Below are 20188 nucleotides of genomic sequence, written 5' to 3' on the forward strand. Positions count from 1 at the left end.
GGGCTGAGCGAGGCAGGAAGAAGTTTCTTCTGATAATGGGGCTATAAATTCCCTTTCTCTGAAAGATTTAGGTGTCCTGTGGCTGCTATCTCGGGTGTGAGTCCTTTCTTTAAAAAACGTATCCTACAAGCATAGTTTCTATTTTAACATTGCTATAACCTAAAACTATACACTAACACACTACTTAAGAAAATTAATACAGCATAACTTTCTAACATTAATTTTAATTCTAATATTAATTTTAATATTTGTGAAAAGCCAATCATAAAATAGGCATGTTCACACTAGAGATATTCCAGATGTGTCTGGGTACAATCCTGTGCTCTGGGATGGCCCTGCTTGAACAAGGAGGTTGGACCAGATGATCCACTGTTGCTTCTTCCAACCTTGCCTGGTTGATTCTCTAATTCTGTGAAGTTTCAGCTAATGTGGCTGATTCAAACTTTCTAGGACTTTGTACTTACGAGTTTTGGAGCAATCCTTGTTATAAATTAAATCTTCCTGTTTTCTTCCCAGTTATTAATTGAATCTGTCATAAAAATACTGGAATTTTGTTCATGTGTTGTGTCTATGCCTAGTTGAAATCCTTATCTGTAGGCAGAGGAAGCTTGTATTCCTGTCTCCGCTTACTTCTGTGGAGCATTCAGCTGAAGATGAAGAGGAGTAATTTTTGATACATTTTTACAATCAGCCCCAGTCATCTTGTGCCTGAAAATTTCATTATAGGTAGGAGGGAAATGTGAGAAGACATATTGCACAGGAGAAAAAGGGGCTGCAAATAAAAATAACAGTCAGACTGCAAAGCAAACACCTCAGCATCCCAACTAAAATTTGCCCTGCTGCAGTCTCAGTATGTCTGCTTGCATGGTAGTAAACAACTTGAGAAATGTCCTTTAATTGATGGATTATTACTATTTATGTAAGCATATTTGGACAAAGCTGTGGGACAACCCTTCTCCCTGTTCTCCCTGTCACCTCACAGTAGAAGATATGTATCCAACAGGTCAATAGCTTCCTGCTGGGACAGCCTCAATTCCACCCACATCACGCTTCCTTCAGATGCGCCTTGCCTGTACAGATGGGTGGCCTCCAGGACGTAAGTCAAATTTAGGCTGTTTGAATATGGCTAGGAGTGTCCTTCCCCACTCAGAAAATGAGCCTACACATCTTTTTCATTGCTTCAGCTGTCTTCTTACTGTACTGTTTTGCAGGTATTCCTCTTGCTCCTGTCCAGGCTGCTGCAGGCATGGTTGTGCTCTCGGTACAGAACATCTGAGGCAATGCCATCTGCACACCCATGTACTCTGCTAATCACACTCTTTCCTGCCCTGGACAAGGTAAAATTGGGCACATAGAAATCCATGACCAACCATTCCCTTCACCTGTATTGTTGGGAATGAACAGTCCCACTTATACCTCACACCTGCGTCCCCGTGAATGAGACTGGAGTTTTGTAGCCACATCTGTCATTCCAAACATGTTGAGGAAAAGGTTTAATGCTGGACCACTGATTCTCTCTAATGCCAAATTACCAGCAAGCTTTTTGGCATATTTGTGGCCAAGACCAACCAGCATCTCCACATCAATGCCTGGGCACCAGAAGAACACCAGCACACACCAGGGTTTGCTTCCAGCAAGTATAGTAACAAGATGACCCCCATGGCAGGGAGAAATGATGAGGAGGACTCCATCTTGTCAGAAGGCTAATTAATTACTTTATTATTCTATATTATATTACATTACATCTAAACTGAATCTGCCAAGCACTCAACTGCACAGCATCTCATGACTGCCAACAGTACCAACACACACACACCTGAATTCAATTGGTCAGTGAATCAAAACACACCAGAATCCAATTACCAATTCCCTTCAGGTAAACAGTCTTCCACAAAGCATTCCACTTATGAACAACACAGGAGCAGTAAATGAGATAAGAAGTGTTTTTTCTTTCTCTGAGATTCAAAGAATGTGAAACCCAGAAATATTCTTGGGAAGAATTGTACCTTGCTTTTCTCTGTGAAGAGATATGTGGTGACAAGTAAGAAGTTCAATTTGGGTTCTTCCTCCCATGCACTCTTCCAGCACCATCCCATCAGGCTCTACAGCCTCAGAGCCCTCACTGTTCTCCTGCCAGGCCCCAAAGCACAAAAAACATCTTCCAGTTTCATATCATGCAGACAACAGTTTCTGTGTTATATCAGAGATTTTGAAATACAGGATACACAAAAATGACAACAAAGTATTACAGCCACAGTGCAGTAATTGCAGTACAGAGCCTCAAGGAGACCCTCAGCACAGACACCACGTGTGGTCAGTTTAGACACTCGGTCTGAAGGCCAGAAGTCATTCCCTGGCCTGCTCTGTTGTGTGGTATAGGCAAGGCCTGTATGGTTTACACCCAGGGCTGGTGCATTTTTACTCTAAGTGCATTCAAATGAGGCCGGGCATCCCATACCCCTGATATGGCAGATGAAAACACTCAGGTGAAAGGCAGCAGCTGCAAGATTGCACTGTCTGTCATAACCCAAAAATGAATGAGCAGTTGCTTTAGGAAGAGTTTCTACCTAGGCAGATGACGTTTCTGAAATACTGAAGGAAGAGCAGAGGCAGCAGAAGTCAGGAGAGAAAGCAGCAGAGAGAGTGATCCATTTGTGTTCCCTCCCACAGAGCCAGCCCCGTCTCTGCAAGCAGCTGTGCCAGTTTCTGACCAACATCAATATGTCAATTCTGCTTCTCAAAAATCACAAGCCTACTTTGGGTCTGCCCCCCGCAGGCATGTAACTGTGGGCAATTGTGCATTGGTATTGACAGCTGGGGCGCTCAGCAGCAGCACAGGGAGCAGCCCCAGCCCTGCCACCCACCCCCTGGGGCAGTGTCATATTGGACATCACTGCAATGGAAAGGTTACAGGAAACCTAGTTGAAAAGAGATGAGAAAGGGCTGACTTTATGTTTAGGCAGTGCCTGGGGCTGCAGTGGGACAGGTTTTGGGGAGGGAGTGCAGAAAGAGTGGTTGAAACTGGGTGTCTGCTTCCTTTGTTGGCAGAACAGTGTGAAGCTACTGTCTTGGTGGTGGAATTTGACCTTTGTGTGACTTTGCTTGTCTGGCTGGGAGACACCCCACCCTCCAAGTTTGGAGCATCTGTACATGGAATATGATGAGGATGATGATATTTTCTTTGCAAAATGGATGAGCAGCTTCTGGGGCCACAACTTGATCGACGAGGAGAAAGAAGGCAGAGGCCACAAGAAACGTCAGCCACAACTCTGGAGTGAAAGGAGAGCATCCCTACCGGTAAGAGCTGTGTGCAGCTTTCTCTGTGTGTGCACGTGGTATATGTATAAATATGAGTTCCATCCCCAGAGGCACAGCCCCAGGGATGTATGAGGAGTATGGGACACCTTGCCAAGTAAATTCAGTTCCTGCAGGCAGCTGCTAGTTGCTTTTTGAGCTTAGCTGTCTGACAGGGTCAAGCCTCTGGGGTCATGGAATACAGAAAACTGGAAAATTGCAAGAAAAGTGATGATAGGTCCAGAAATGTAAGGAGAAGTGTGTAATAGCTGCCTAACTATGTATTACAGTGTTGTTCTGGCTGCTCAGCACAACCTAGTAGACATCAAAACACAATCTAGTAGACATCAAAACATTTTGCAGCTGCATACATAAAGACTGCCTGTAACAAGTCTTTTCTCATGTGAAAAACTGTGTAATTCCATATGTATTAAAAGGATTTTGACCTAATTATGCAACTATATTGTTTCCAGGAAGTTTTACCCTTTACCCCTTGAGATTTACTTGTTTTCAGGTAAGTCTAACTTCTATTTTAAGCTAGAGGATGCAGTCCCTCCTGTTTTAAAACATCTGACTCTGAAAACAATAATACAACACATAAGAAAGCTTACTAAACTGTGAAGTAAGATTTTAGGGTAGAAGTACATTCTTTATTCTTAAAACAAAACAGTTGGGAAAGAGGCATGTTCAAGTGCAGAAGACCACTCACAACTGTCTAAGTGATTACCGAAATTAGGTTAAACTGAAAACTGTTCATAGTCTTCTCTTTATTCAAAGATTGTTGCTTTCATTTCAGCTTTTAAAAGAACATTTAGGTGATCCAAACCTGTCTCCTTTTTTTCCAACTACATCAGTTGTCTTAACAAAGATACTATGTTTCCTTACAAACCATTTTTTACTTATTGCCTTAGATCATTATGGCTGCAATGAAGCAAATGAAGCTAATATATTGGGGAGGAGCAGCTAATCTTTTCCAAACTTTTTTTTTGTGCCATTCTTTGTTTCCACCTTGCAAGTTCTTCTCCTCTGCAGCTGTCAGGTTCTAAGCTGTGGGATTTTTCATTTCCAAAAAAAATTGGCTAAGAAAAACCAATGAGTCCAAAACCATTTCCTCCCTCTTTGAATTCAGGGGCAGGCTGGAGAGACAACCTTCATTCATAACTTCAGGTCTGATCAGCCACATTTGTTATTTACTCTTATATTTATTCTCAGCCACAGATTGCAAGACAGACTCTGAGCTAGAGCTTTGCTGCTGTATTCCATCAAAATGCCGAATACATAACATTTAGTAATGGGAGGGGAAGGAGGTTAATTAATTTTACTGAATTTTACTTTTTTCACTCAGAGATCCATGCATATGTGATTTCTTTAGGCCTCAAGAGAAACTGGAGTGTAAGAATGTACTTTAAGCCTCTTTCCATTCAGCAAGGTGCTGAACACATCTTGTATATTTGTGTCTGTATTAGCATGTCCATGTATTCTGTTTGTTCAAAAGCTATTTAAAGAGTTAGCTAATACCTATTCAAATACTTTGCTGTACTTGCGTTCCTGAATCCATACCTAGAATTTAGATTAAGTTAGCTGACAGAAAGACTGACTTTTTGATGTTACTGTTTAACAAGCTAAAGATATTGTGTATACTTAATTATATCTGACCTTTACATTAATGTATCACACAAATTTGTCTTGCTCCACTAGTTTCATAGAAGATGTAAATTTTAACTACTTTATTTCTCAGTGTCAGATGTTGACTGGAGGAATGAGACAGGAATATTTGTCTGGGGATTTTATAATTTGCAGATACATTTTGAAATGAACTCTTGATTTGGAAGTTGAGTAGTTGGTAGTAAAGAGCAGTACTATGTTTTGTCTAACCAAAGCCAGAAGTTAAACAAATAGGCACTACTGATGTAAACACCTCCAGAAAGAGCATCTCCTTGTTGAGAGCAGTAATTTGAGAGCTATTGCACCTGGATGTGTGTTTTTCACACAGTTACTCCAAATTATAACTGCTGTAAGATTCATTATTGCAAATTATAACTGCTGTAAGATTCAAAACACTGGCACTGTTATTTAAATATTATCTTCATTTTATCAGAACAGTGCTAATTATCAGGAGGAGTAATAACTGAGCTTAGAGTACATCTCTTCTGAAAGCTAATACCTCCACAGCAGGTCACAGTGTACCCGTTCTTCTGTCTCAACATTGAAAATTGAGATAACTCCACTGTCTAAAATCAAGTCAGCAAGTTCTGACACAGCTGTTGGGGAAAAGCTCCTTGTGCAGGTACAATGGTACTGCCAAAGGAGCACTGCCAGCTCACTTGGTCTCATGTCCAAGGCTGGTATTCAGGGCACCAGCAGCAGAGCAGTCCTGCCCATGGGAACTGCTTCAGCACCAAGAACCTTTTGATGCTGCATAGTAAAGTGCTCTCAGGGTAGCTAGTACAAAAGGTGGTTCTGCTGGAAAATCACTTTCAGCTCCAAACTGCTGTGTTGGTCTTTGTAGTTTTTCCTGTGCTAGAGTGAAACATTCAAGCCGCTGCTTCCACCTCAAAACCAAAAATAAACTCCTGTGGTATCCTATCATGGTACAGCCCCCATCCTAAGTATGGATAAAGCTTTGAAGAATAACTCCCAAACTAACAACAGTTTTCATTATTTTTTTTCTCCCAGTATCTTTGTATACCTCACAAACACCACTGAGATGAGCTTTGCAAAATGCTTTTGCTATTTTCATTCACACTTTGCAGAGGGGAACGCAAAATTATATTCATCCTACACTGGGTCACTTGCAAGTCAGGCTAAAACATGTAACTCCAATCTGTCCGGTTAAAACAACATGCAGCTCCACTGTCCTGGAAAGCTCAGAGCTCTGTATGTTGCTGTGGGCCAACACTGAATGTAAAAATTGCCTGGGGATAATTAAGTCAGCTGTTTCCATCTCCTTTATTTAACTTGTTCCCCTGGCAAACTTTAGACAAATTAACTGTGATACCCTTTTTGAAGCCTCCAGCTATGACTTTCCTTGTCACATTCTAGTTACCCTACATCATTTAGGTTCAGAACACATCTTACCTCCCAGACATTTTGTTGTAAGGAAAAGATTGGAGACAAAGGAGAACTGATAAGAAGTTTACAGCCCTATACATGAATCCACCTTCAAATAGACATGTTGCTTACAGGAGAAAATTGCTAGGAGTGGCAGCAGAACAAATGACTGCTGTTGAAGTTACTGACATTTAATTTAAACTAAACTTAAACTGAACATCTACCACAATATTGTTATTATAGACCAATTGAAGGCTAGATCAAAACATTGTTAAGAAATATATGCTTGTCTGTAAGCTTCTTGGAAGGAAATGAAGCCATGGGAGAGCATCTGAATGTCAGATGTTCCAAAATATCCCTAAACTATTCGGGTCATTTTGTAAACTCCAGCAAACAATGAACACTTGTGCTGACACACCGAAGATTAATGTTCTTACTGACAGCGGTGCAAGCTCTCAGATCAAGCCCAAAAGATGTAAACAATTAACTTGTCTACAACAGAAACTGAGAAAAAGATAAGGCAAATTATATTGACAACAATTTTTGTTGTGTGAAGTAATTTTGTTTGTGTACCTTTTGTGTGTTTGAGATTGGCAATTAGCAGAAGATTAGCTGTTTTGTTAATAGGTACACTGAACATGAGTGGCCTTTACCCAACACAGAAAAAAGGAGGACTAATAGGAATAAGAAAAAATCCCTGAGATCCCTTGGTGCTTCTGGCTTTCCCAGCACTGGCAAAAAAATCCCCATTTTGATAGTGGAGAATTTAATGTATCATGCACAGGCACTGTGAGAGAAAGCACCATCACAGGAATATGATTGAATAGACCTGTCGGTCTATCTTTACCCTTAGCCCACTGAGGCAGATGGGCATTTCAGAGGAAAGCTGGTCCCTTTTCTGGACCATTGCTGCCATATCAGTAGGTAAACTGCAGTCATTTGTTAAGGGCTTAACTGTAATTCTATCTGTGAAGGAAAACTAAAAAGTTATGTCCTAGTAAAAGAAAACATTTACAGCCTTTGCGAAACAAGATTAATAGAATACAATCCCTCATTTCAGCTGTCCTCCTGTATTTGGTTTGGGTTTTTTTCCCAAACCCTCTAGGAACAAATACTAGTGATTTTTACCATGAGACAATTTTTATTTCCAGGAAAGAATATATGCTGATGCCATTAAAATGTCAGAGAAGACATTTAGCTTGTTGAGCCTGGCATGGCATGTGTGCTCCTGTCCCTGGAGCATAATTCAATTGCTTTGATGCTTTCTAAAGTAACAATACAATGTGACCTTACAGAACTTGCAGCTGTATTGACTGGTTTGAAACCAAAGTAAAAATAACATGGCAGAAATCATTAACACTACTCTCAGAGGCAGTCCAAATACTAGACATAGTAAGCTTATGCCTGGGAAAAAAAAAAAAAAAATGGAACCAGTACCATGTATTTTGCAAACACTCTTCAAATATTAGGTACTTCTGTCAGGTGCAAGATTTGTTATTTTCAGCATCTCTCATCAAGCCTGTCTAATGTGATGTAGCCACAGCCATATGAATGCACAGCCTCTCTATTCAGAGAAAGGATGTATTGGTCCCTGTTGTACCAATACATTTATAGTAGCAGGAATATGTCCTGCACACAACTTTCAGAGTGAATGAAGTTGTGTGCAGGACATATTTCAGGTCCCTTGCAGTCCAAGGTTTGTAGATTCATGTGAACACTATACCCAGTTGGTTTCATTTTCCCCTGTTTGTTAAAATAACAAAACAACCAATACACACACCACAAACCCTGCACTGAGTGTAGGGGTTTGTACTGGATTTTCTTAGCAAGCATTGCAGAACTAGTGGGATAAACCTTCCTTTGCTATAAACAATCCCAGCTCCCTTAAAGCCAGCAGAACTTCTCAGGGTTATTTAGTAGCTGAAGGCTTAGCACCAGGCTTGTGCAAAACAGAGTCACAGAATCAATTAGGTTGGAAAGGACCCCTGAGAGCATCAATTCTAACCTTTGACCAATCCACCACCATGTCAACTGGACCATGGCACTGAGTGCCGTGTCCTGTCTTTCCTTAAACACCTCCAGGGACTGTGACTCCACCACCTCCCTGGGCAGTCTATTCCAATGTCTAGTCATCCTTTCTGTGAAGAAATTCCTCATAATGTCTAAAACATGCATGCATTCAAAAATGTTTGCCAGCAGCTGGGTGCCTGGAGTGCTTTAATCTGACATTTGTAGGGGTGTAATTTTCAGTACCCCCCATCTCTCACAACTTTCACCATCTGCATCTTACCTGTGTTCAGCTACTCATCTTGAAAATCATCAGCAGCTGGCAGAGTTTGGGGTATCCCCGGCTGTGTGGTGTCCTTCTCATGCCTCTCTTCTACAGGTCTGTCCCTTTCTAAAACCACCAATTCATGACTCCACAGGACACAGCAGTTCTGTATCAGTTTAATCTCCTTTGCAGACATTCAATTAAACACAGCTGATGCAGATCAATAGCTTTTATCTGCATGCCAGGCCTTGGAAAATTGAATCACACATAAACTAAACAACTATCTACTCATTCTGACTTCAGTCCTGCAAATATAATTGTAGAAGTCTGTTTCCTACTACTTCTTTGGTAGGCATGTGTCCCTCAGTACCCTGAAAGTGTTTCTTCATTAGTTCAAGACAAATGTGGCCAAAAAACCAGCAGAAAATTCAAAGCTGGGCAATAAAGCAACTTGTCTGCATGTAGACCATGCTGAGAACTTGACAGAGTGGGGTGAGAAATGGTTGCTGTCACACTCTAAACTCAAACAGCTGATAAGACCTGGAGCACTCGTGGGTCAAACCTCTTGCTTTACTCATGTGGCCACAAAAGGTTGGGTAATGCTTTTTGAGAGTCCTGCCTAGGAACTGCAGCCAGGTGCAAGGCCTGAATTTTTGAGGTTATGAAGAGTCTCAGTTCCTTTTCGTATCAGTGAACACTAAGAGGGCCCAGCACACTTTACATTTGGAATGTTCGTTGTGTGCTAAAACTTATATCCTCACACCCAGGAATAATAGGAAATTCTGCCCCTGCTGCCTCCAGAAAGCAAGTTCTTGGCAGTGTGATTCTCCTACACTTAAAAAGAAAGATACAGAATTCTGGGGAGGGTCCTTCACTTTGCACCACTGTTTGGGAGAGTGTCTGTGGCAGAAAAAATCTACCTTGTGTGTTCTCCTGTGCTATTCAATAGAAAATGAAGGCCTTTTGTTTTTCAGGCCAAGCTTTCCTCCTTCCATACAACACGACTTCATGCTTCTGCCAAAGGCTCATCTTCAGGCCACCTCAGGGGCTCCAAGGAATTTCAAGAAGATCAAGATGTCAAATGTCACTGCCACAGGAAGGCAAGCAGAACACCTTCAGCAGACAGCTCATGTCCAGAGACAAGATCAAACTCCATTCAGGAATTTGCAGAGTCCTTTGAAAAGCAATTGCATCTCAAAAGCAAACGCTCAGTTTCTTTGGTAGGTAATAAGATCACTACAGAAGAAAAAAAGCCCAACCACCCAACTCACCTTCATCCTTTGTGTAATTGCTGTGACTTTGCTGGGGAAGTGCAGAAATAAACTCCAATTGGAGTTTCTCATATTATGTGCTCTCAAATTACTACAAGTAGCACAAACCAGGTTAAAGTTGTATCATTAGTGTGAGGGTTCTTGATGTGGTGTTACTGTCCAGGCTTATTCAGGAGTGTTTATCCTCAAAATGAAGCACCACACTGGCTCACGTGGCAATGTTTTCAGAGGTTTCTATGGCTGTGGCCACAAAACATGACAATACAAACCCAGGTTTGCTCCACTTCTGCTGCAAGACCCGGCTCACTTTTTCACTGCTGCTGACCTGACGTAACCTATGTGGAGCTGTCTGTAATACTGCCAGACACTGCAGTGTTTGAGAGACTTCTCATTTACCCCTCAGGACTCCATCCATCTGCTTTCTGCAGTGTCACCACACAGCTGCAGCAGCAGCTTTTGCTATAAGTAGCAGAATATATTTTCACTGAAAGGGCATGCAAGGGATTCTCTGCCCATTTCATCCTTGTCCCCATGGTTCTGTCCAGAGCCATGAGCATTTTGTCTGGTGTGTGTTGATGAAATAGCCAATAAAAACTTTTGTCTAGACTTTAATATATATTTTTTTATAATACATAGTATCTGCTGTACCATCCAATGGAAGAAATGGTAATAAATTCTAACTCACTTTTAAGAATCAGGAAAACCCCATCAAACTGTCACTCCATTCAAAAATCTGTGCTTGAATAACACCTGACATTAGCATCAAATAGCCACAGAAGGAAGTATCCTTTTTTTGTTCCAGGTTCTTGACACTGACAATTTGTGTGGAAAAGTAATTTTCAACTCTCTTTGCACAGCAAAATAGGGGGAAAAATTTATTTTCAATAGGCAGCATAATTACATGATCAGTCCCATAATTATAGTCCTTGCATGACCAATCATCTAAGAATATGCAGAATTATGATGATGACAGCACTGTTACACCATGGTCAAAATTTCAAGTGTGTTCCCTAATCTTCTTTTTCCTCTTCAGGAACTACTAAATTGCTTTCATTTGGAAATTTACATTGCCTCATGTGCCAGCATTCACCAGTGGTTGTCTGGTTTATCATTTATAATTTCTCAAAAATGCCTGTGGCTAGAAAGTCTGTGAGTGTGTAGTTGGTGTATGATTAGGTATAGTGAGCACAATATATTAATTATGGCTTCAGTTCCAGTTAAAAGCACAGATTACAGTGCCCCTCTGTAATCAGCAGTGGGTTGTTTTGAGCTGTATTTTAATCTGTTTTTCAAGAAGATCAAGTTGTTGCCATTCCCTCAGTCACAATTGTAGTTTGGGAGATGTGAAGGACTTGTGAATCTCAAAGAACTGAGCAATAGGTCAGAGGTCTGAAAGGAAATTTGGGCTTAAAACTATGTCTTCAAATGGAGCAGTTTTTTGCATTCAGAGCTCTGTGGGTGCAATTCAAACAGGTCATTAGACAGGTGAACAGTGTGGGAAAGGTAATTAATCTCCTTCCCTGCATATTGCTTCTCTCCTATAAATGTGTCTTTGAGAACCCTTCAGACCTTGTTTTCAGTGAGGTCTTTGCAGCTAGCACTGAGAAGTCTTCAGGGATGTAAAGATGGATCACATGAAAGGATAGAAACATGGGGCCTGGGCTGAAATCTCAGAGCCCCTCTCTTTCTCCCTCCTGTCTGCTCTCCTCTTCAAGTCCGCTGAGCCTGTGACCCTCCTATCATATACAGAGTAAAATCAAAGCATGTGTGCTTCTTCTTGCTGAGCTTTAGGGTGACTGGCTTGGGCCTTGAATTTGAGCCCATCATGGTAAACCTGATCTTGATGAGGAAGTTACTGGAACATTTTGTTACTTAGGGAAATAAAATAATGAGCTTTGTTGTTGTTGTTGTTCTTGTAGGAATCTCTTTTAATTCCCTGCTATTTTTTTCCCTGCCTTTTAGCAACCTGAAGGTGCAAAAGAGAGACGAGAAAGAGAAAAATTGCATTTGAGGAAAAGCAAGTCTCATAAGAAAATGGGAGAGAAATCAGTGGCAAGGAGAGAGCGGGACGAAGCTGAAAGTTCAGAAGTACCTGCAAAACACAGCGAACAGTTTCCATCACAAGCAAGCATTCAGAAAGGTTATGTATCCACAGGCAGCTAGAATGCATTGAGGTAATCAAGCTTAACACTCCCCCTGAAGAGCAAAGGGAGCATTTGTGTTCTGTTTTGACTAGAGGCAGCCTGTTAGCTAGAATAACCCCTAAGCTGTAAAATAAAAGTAAAATACAATTGCATTGCTGGCACCATGTTACTACCTTCCTTTCTTTACTTTTGTCATTAGAAATATGACCTTTGTCATAGGAGTGTATCAGTAGCAAGATCCAAGTTAGAGATTAACCACCATAAGAGGATTTCAGGCATATTTAGCATTGCAGCAGGACAGTGATGGATGCATTGCTGTAAGAGGAAACCACCACCTATGTATTACAGAGCCATGCAAAGCCTTATGTTTCTTTTTAATTGAAAACAGGCTTTTTGGTAGGTTTGGGAAGAAAAAAGTACATATAAACAGCCAACTGCTTCCTGGCCCTGACATTCACTTAGATTTGTCTTGAAAAGAGGTGTCTTTTTGCTCTGACAGTCTTTCAGCTACAAATTTAAGTAGGTAAGATAAGAGAAGCCCATGTTCTCTTTTACACCTTCCTGATGTTTTACTTCTCTCTGCTTTTCCTGTCACTGTGCAGTGAGACTCATTTCACTGGCATCTCCAAGCCCTCTCCCATGTCCTCAGTCCCATTTCCCCAGTCACACAACTAGCTCTTTCCCTGAACTTTACCCACAGAATCACAGAATGACAAGGTTGGAAGAGACCTTGAAGATCATAGAGTCCAACCCATGCTCTAACACCTCAACTAAACCATGGCACTGAGTGCCATATGCAGTGTTTTTTTAAACATCACCTCATTACCTTGCTTCCTTTGTGGCCTTTCCACTCTCTGTTTACTACTTTACTGCCTTGTAGCTACCAACCTCTTCTGCTACAACTCTGCTTTTGCTTCATTAACATCTGAATTCTCTAGTAAAACCAGAGATGTTCTGTCTCTCATATTTCCATATAATATCTTCAAGGGCTTGATGGGGCATTGCAACCCTTTTTCCTTTTCCAGAATTTGGGCCAAACTGGCTGTCTATGGTGAGCAGCACCTAGGAAAAGACTGATCCTCTGGCTGAGGATCTCCTGAACACAGGTGTAAATCTCATCTACACATGCTCACAAACACATACAGACTCCCACAATCCCCCTATGCTCCCCTTTCTTCAAAGTGCCAATGTTCTCTGCAGTTACCAACCCTTCTCTCTGGGAATAATCTTCCCAGGCCTAGTATGGAGAAAGCCTGATTTAGATAACACAGGGAGAAAAGAGTGAAAAGTAATGAAGTCATGAGCAAAGGTCTGATGGATATTCTTCCTGTGATTTTTCTGTAATTAACAAAAATCTTACTAATTTACCTTAGAGCCTTACTTTTGAATATTCAGCCCTTTAAAAGCTTAGGGCATCCTTAAAACTTTGTAACACATATACATTAAGGGATTGAGTTGTTTGGGGTTTTTTTGTTTAGAGCTTTGGGGGATACATAAGAAAGCAATTGAACCCTTACTGATGCTTGTACATTGCTTCTTGCCTGGTAACATGTATTATAAACTAATAAATCTAATAATGGAAAAATGTTGTTCCTATGCATTGTTCCTGTCCTTCCCAATCCAGATTGAATTTTTACTAAGTTCTTCTGTCAGCCAATACTTAAATACAGATGACTTTTCCTTTACAACCTTAATCTGAAGACTGCATCACAAAAGGTCTGGATAGAAATGAACATGGCCAGCAGTGTCTGAGCTCCTCAGATAAAACCTCTCACATACATCCTTTCAGGTAGCAGCCTGTCCTCACATCTTGGGAAAGCTGAATGCCATGCCTGGATCAGCTTTGCCTGGATTTCAGGTCATCAGCTGCCTCCTCCTGTTTTACAGACTGGTTAACTCAACAGGCCCCAGCAGAATTTGCTTGTGTTCCTCAAACCAATGTGCTGCTGGTTGTACACCAAACCTGATGGAAAGAAAACACCAAACAGAGCTAAAATAGGAGAGCCCTGTGTGGCTGCCTCTGACTTACTGGTTACTATCTCCCTGGAAGCACAGAGAAACCTCACTGCCACCAGGGCAGCTCTGCCTGCAAACAGCCCCCCCTGTATTCCACCAAATCCCATCTCTCTGATGGGAGACTCTGTAAGTGATTTTGTGCCCTTGAACCGGCTCATCAGCCCCATAGTGTGACTCTGGAAACAGAAGCTTCCAGACAATGCCCTCTATTGACTCAACTTCTCTCTTGCTCTGTATCGTGGCCGATCAGACCAAGAGCCCTTTCCAGCCCAGTCCCTTCCAGTCTGAGCAATAGTATTATTTGGGTGGACTGAATCTTGCTTGATAGAATGGAATCATTCTCCACAGAAATTAAATGTGTTCCATAACACTTTTGGGAAGGCCGGTAACCATCCAAAGAGGAACCTGATTGCAATGGCATGTCTGATATTTCTGTCAGAAAGACTCCAGAGGGTTTCCATTCTCACAGTAGGTCACTGGTTCTGTGGCAAATGACATAAAAAATAGTCACTGCCTTGATTCCACCTTGAATTCCCAGAGCAACAGGGCTGGCTGCAGGCAGTTTCTGCACAAACACCCATTCCTGGGCAAATATTGTTTGCTTTTTCTGCCCTTTCCAAGAGTGGGATGGCTGCAAGTTGTATCAGAGTCCAAACCGTGGACGTGAAGAAAGTCAGGCTTCAGTGGGAAGCAAAGTCAAAGGGATGAAGAAATCTAATAAGAAATATTGAAAACATGAAACAGAAAGGGGAATGAGCAGGAAAACTGGTGGGATTCAAGGGACCCATGAAAGAAATATTGAACTTGCTGTGTCTCACAAGTGAAAGACCATGGTCTGATAAAACACTCATCCCTGTGAATTCTTCCAGCAGTTCAGGCTAGCTGGGAAGTGGGAAGGGAAAATGTGGGTATATACAAATCTTTCAAGAGCAAGAGAGACTTACACCCCAGTGTTTTCTGAGAGGGCTGAGAAGAGGACATTAGTTGGGATTACCTCATCTGTCAGGTGGGTATTCCCAAAGCAAAATATTTATGCTTGCTTTTCAGGTGTTGTTTAATTGCAGCATGGTTTGGAGGATGAATTAAACTTTGAGTACTGGTTAACTTATCATGTATTGGTATATGAAATGCCATATCCCACACAGGTAAAATGATGTGACAGGTGTATTTATGTACATGCTCACAAGAACCCTTTCTGAGGGAAAAAACCAGGAAATATTTAAATGCATGAATAAAATAAAAATGAAACAACCACAATATATAACCGAAGAAGAATTTAATACCTATTTTTAAAAAGCCCTAAAATAATACATACGAAAAATATTATAATATTCATTGGCAAGTTTTTGTTCTTTAGCACAAAAAAAGGTATTTGGGTAAGCACAGCCCTGGCTCTGAATGCACTCAATGTACATGTGAATAGTGTAAAACCATGTGGAGATATAATCAAGCTTGATAACTGAAATTAATCACACAGCAATGAATCATAATCACAGGACTTTGAGCTTATCTCAGCTTTCTGCCAAAACTGTTGTAAACAGATAGGTCTTGAAATATTTCCAGAGAGATATTACAGCCAAAATCTAGTCATTCAATGAGAGAATTGAACAGTGAAATACAGCAAACTTCATAAAGAATGCTCTGCCTGCAGTTGTTGTGCCAGAGTTTAGGTAACTGTGTGAGAACAAATGTGAAAATAAACCCACTCATCAAAGAAAACATTGCTCATAGCATGTTGATTTTCATTTTCACTGTTGTTTTAGACTGGCTTGACAGATGCTATTGCTCCTATTAAGAGGATGTCTCTGAATCCCAGCTCAGTATCTACAGTTCTTTGGAAAAAGATCATTTCTCTCAGCTGTGTCTTGTCCCTGAGGTCAGATAGAAAATAAGAGAAAGAAGTGATACAATGAGCATCAATATTCTGTCATACTAGATGCATTCTTGTCCTTCTTATATGCTTGACAAAATGCTTCAGTTCATACAATTTCTAAACTGACAAAAGTTTTGGTGAATTGAGAAGACCAATCAATTTGTGACAGTTGTACCTGAATTTTCATCAAAAAGCCATCAAGGCCCCTACAGAGAGTCCTCAGCCTAGAGAATTAGTACTGTTCCTGATAATGAAGTATCAAAAAAGAACCCTTTTTTTGCTCTAAAGCTTGAGCAGAAGGATTCATGGACATGGTTGCCTGCAGGCATATCCCATGATATGAGATGAATGCTAAGGTTTGGTCCTTTGAAAACCAGCTCTTCCTGGACCATTATGCAATGGCTCTCATTTGATATACTGCTCTTCCTGTATACACAAAATACATCTTCAAAGTTTCTCATAAGCTTTTTAAATATAGTGGGTCTACTCCCTGGGGACTCCTATACAGAGAAATCTGTCTGTCAGAAAGCAGCTACAGTGATTTCAGATTAGCACAAGTTTATGCCTGGCAGAGAGGAATGATTAGAGCATGTCTTTGCTCTAGTGGTTCCAGCAGCAATAAAAGATCTTCAGGGAGAACAAAGTAACTTTGGGCTGCTCTCACCTGTGCAGGACTGGCAACTGCAGTTTAGCCCAGTATTTGGGATATATATAATATATCTTCAAGAATTCCTTTTCCGTTGTGCCAAATTCTACATGCCCACAGCTGCAGGGGAAACTGCTTCATCTTCTTTAATTTCTTTTGCATGGAACAAAAGGACTCTCGCATTAGGATAATCCAGATCTCAGCTGGTCAATGGGCATCAACCAAAATGTCCATCACTCACTCAGGGTACTCACTGCAATGTGGTTTCCTAATCCAAAGAAATTCTGAGCTGAGAATGCTTAAGGCTGATAAAAATTTCTTTTCAATTGAAGCAAGAAGATTTGGATCCATGTGCAATTTCTCATGGTGTCTTGGGGACGGACAGAAGCACAGAACTTCACTGCATGCACAGCTTTCATAAAGAGGGTTTTTAGCAAACCCTCAGGGCCTTATTTTCTGTTACTCACAATATAGAGAGTAGAGAATCTTAACTAAACCCTGAATGCTGGTGACTGAAAGGTGATACAACTGTGTTGAAGTAATCCTGTATTACCAGATGCTTCTTAGAAGGTAGGAGAACCCTCAGTATGATCTTTAATGGCTATTAACAATGTTTTGCACTGATGGAAAGGTGAAGATGGTGGGCCACACTGAAGCTGCTGCAGCCAGAGTGTGTCATTCTTTAAACAGCTGTATTAGTGGAAAAGTGGAACACAGCACTCCAAAAGAGCTGCAAGCAGCTGGGTGTTTCAATGTCTGCAGTTCAGAGCTGGCACTGCAGAGAGGGAGCAATCAGTTCTCCTAATTCCCTGCTAGTTGATGCACTGTGTTCAGCTCTGGGGCCCCCAACCTGAGAAAGACACTGACCTGCTGGAATGAGCCCAGAGGTGAGCCACTAAACTGATCACAGGCCTGGAGCACCTCTCCTATGACAAGCTGAGAGTTTTTAGGACTGTTCAGCCTTGAGAAGAAAAGGCTCCAGGGAGATCTCAGAGCCCCTGCCAGTACCTAAAGGGGACTTACAAGAAATCTGGATAGGAACTTTTCACAAGTGCATGGAGGTAGTGGACTCCCCATAACTGGAAGTGTTCAAGGCTAGGCTGGATGAGGTCCTGAGTAAACAGGTCTATTGGAATGTTCCCTGCCCATGGCACAGTGCTTGAAACCAAACAATCTTTTAACAGAAACCATTCTGTGATTTTCTGATGATAGAGATAAATTATATGGTACAGTTGTTGCCTATATTGATAACACCAGGAAAGGCACCAAGCAACAAGTCCTCCTCTCTTGGGAGGTTCTCTCTGTAGAGATGCCTCTGTAGAGAGGCATCCAGGACACATTGGTGGGGTGGAGTGGAGTGAGAGAAGTAGGCATAACTGCTGTGCTATAGAGGTACTTTCAAACACAGATCTTATTTCAATACTCTTTTGTCTGATATCAAATAAGCAAAAATAGAAAGCACTGGATAACGCATTCTTCTAGAAAAAAAGTAAAGCTGTGTACAACCTGGATCCTGCTGAAGTTATTCTGATAATGAGAGGACTTAATCTAACAATAGTAACCTTCCTTTCCTTAAGATTGATGATCCAGTACATAATTTGGACCAGGGATCTTAATTTCTGAAGGGAATATATCAGCTCTGCCTCTTAAAATTCCTGAGAAATACCAGGAATTCTTGCACTAAAATCCTGTTTGCAAGTACTCTTTTCCCCTTGCTTTTAACAGTGTATTCAGAAGTTGCTGCTAAAGAAACCAACCTGTCCCACATGTCACGTCCTGGTGAGTCCGTAAGGTCAGTGGCAGATTCTTGTCCTCTGTGATGAAGAGAGAGTCCTTTAGGATTACAGAGGGGAACTAGTCAAGGCTTGATTCTAAATACAGAAGAAAAGAGAAATCAAAACTTTACTCAGTGCATTAGTGCATTATAAGGTTAGTGTAAGTGGTGTGAATTTTTTGAAAGTTCAGAGATGAACTTTGAAGATAAAACCTCCTAGCTCCTTCCCAGTGATTAGGGAAGAAAACAAAATACTTTTACAATTCCTTGGACAGTGTAAGTCAAAATTGCACCTTTGCTACAGAATATATTGTTTGCAAGTTCTTTCACTTAAAATCATTAACCAACTAGATAACCTTTATAGCCATTTTCCAGCAGAGGGAGTCTGTCCATACCAAGTGAGAACGTGCACTTTAGTCCAGTGCAAGTATGAGTTTGAGACTAAAATAATAACAGTGCCAGCAGGAGACAACTGTCATCAACAGCACAGGTCCAAGTGGTCACATTTTGCCCTGTGTTGTTAAAATATGACTTTTCTTTTATATATAAAGGAAATCAATATACACTGCAACCCATGGCAGAGCTTAGTCTGGTATTAGGAACTGCAGTATTTACCCTGTGGTCAGCAGAAAACCCCGATCCAGCTCTTTTCCACTCATTACTATAGGAAAGATAATACATGAAGCCATATGGAACTTCATTCTCCAAGCACATACAAATATGCTAATTGCAGGGGGATTTTTTGGGGCTGTGAGGTAAAGCATACATGGACACATTGGAAGGATCAGTTCATATGTCCTGTCAAGTAAATGTGTATATTTGCTCAGAAACATAAAGCAGGTAAAACAACAGTATTTTATTAAAGAAAGAAAGTAAGTCATAGGAAAGTCAAAACAAAGCTGATAGCAATTGAAAAAGGATGATTTGGCTGGGAACTTCAGCAGGAGACACGGAATCAGAATTGACCTTCTTTCCCTTTTACACTTATCACTGGCTTACTAAATTAGTTGGTAGTTTCATTTCTTTGTGCCTGTTCACCAAGGTACAAAATAACATTTTATGTATATTTATATAACATGTGCACTACACATATATACATGCATATATATATATATATATATATAGACACACACAGACATGTGCTGACAATTAGGCATTTGTATATCTGCATCTCCCAGGAGATCTGTGCTGCCCTGTGGGTTTCTCACCTCCTGCCTGGCCACAAACTTACTTTTCCAGCTGCCTCTGGGTTTCTCTGTTTTCTCTCAGCTTTCTTGCTCAGAAACAGCCTTCTCCCCATCAATCCAGCTTCCCTACCATGGCCTTTTCCTACAAAGATTCTTAGCTCATTGACTGTGACCTTGAACAAAGCTCAAACCTTTGTTCAAGTGTGCTGGTGCTGATATTGTGTCTATGTCCATATATTCCAACCCATGGGCAGATGGACATTCCCATGCTGTGGGAAATCTTGGGAAAAGGCAGGAACAAGTGGGAGTCTGCACTGTGGAAGTGGCAGTGCCAGGTGGACTTCTGGATTAAAGCAAAGAGGAGGAGGATGCTGGTGAATTAATGCTGAAGCACCTCTGCAGCTGTGACTTGGTGCCTGGCTTGGGACCAGAGTTGGTGATGCCAGAGGTGAGGAGTTCAGGCTGAACTTTTTCCTGTGGTGATCTGACTGGGACTCCACTGATCTTTGGTGAAGAGTGTGGTGGGCAGAGCCGGAGCTGCCTTTGGAAGCGAGTTGCTTTGTAGAGGTGTTTTGGGTTCATAGGTGCTCTGTAAATTCAGATATTTTGGAGGGTCACAGTTTCCCTATATGACAGCCAGCCAAGAGACCAAAGGATCTA

General features: G+C 41.2%; 1 protein-coding gene across 1 annotated transcript; it reads left to right on the top strand.

The window, feature by feature from the left end:
• The first annotated feature begins 3141 nt into the window (after window positions 1–3141).
• Window positions 3142–12051, top strand: LNP1 (leukemia NUP98 fusion partner 1). Its single transcript, XM_059840340.1, has 3 exons — window positions 3142–3297; window positions 9592–9837; window positions 11851–12051. Exons 1-3 carry the CDS (start codon window positions 3151–3153, stop codon window positions 12049–12051), a joined length of 594 nt encoding a protein of 197 aa, XP_059696323.1. The 5' UTR covers window positions 3142–3150.
• Window positions 12052–20188: the final 8137 nt, after the last annotated feature.

The sequence above is a fragment of the Haemorhous mexicanus genome, chromosome 2 (assembly GCF_027477595.1).
Source record: "Haemorhous mexicanus isolate bHaeMex1 chromosome 2, bHaeMex1.pri, whole genome shotgun sequence".
Classification (NCBI taxonomy): Eukaryota; Metazoa; Chordata; class Aves; order Passeriformes; family Fringillidae; genus Haemorhous; species Haemorhous mexicanus.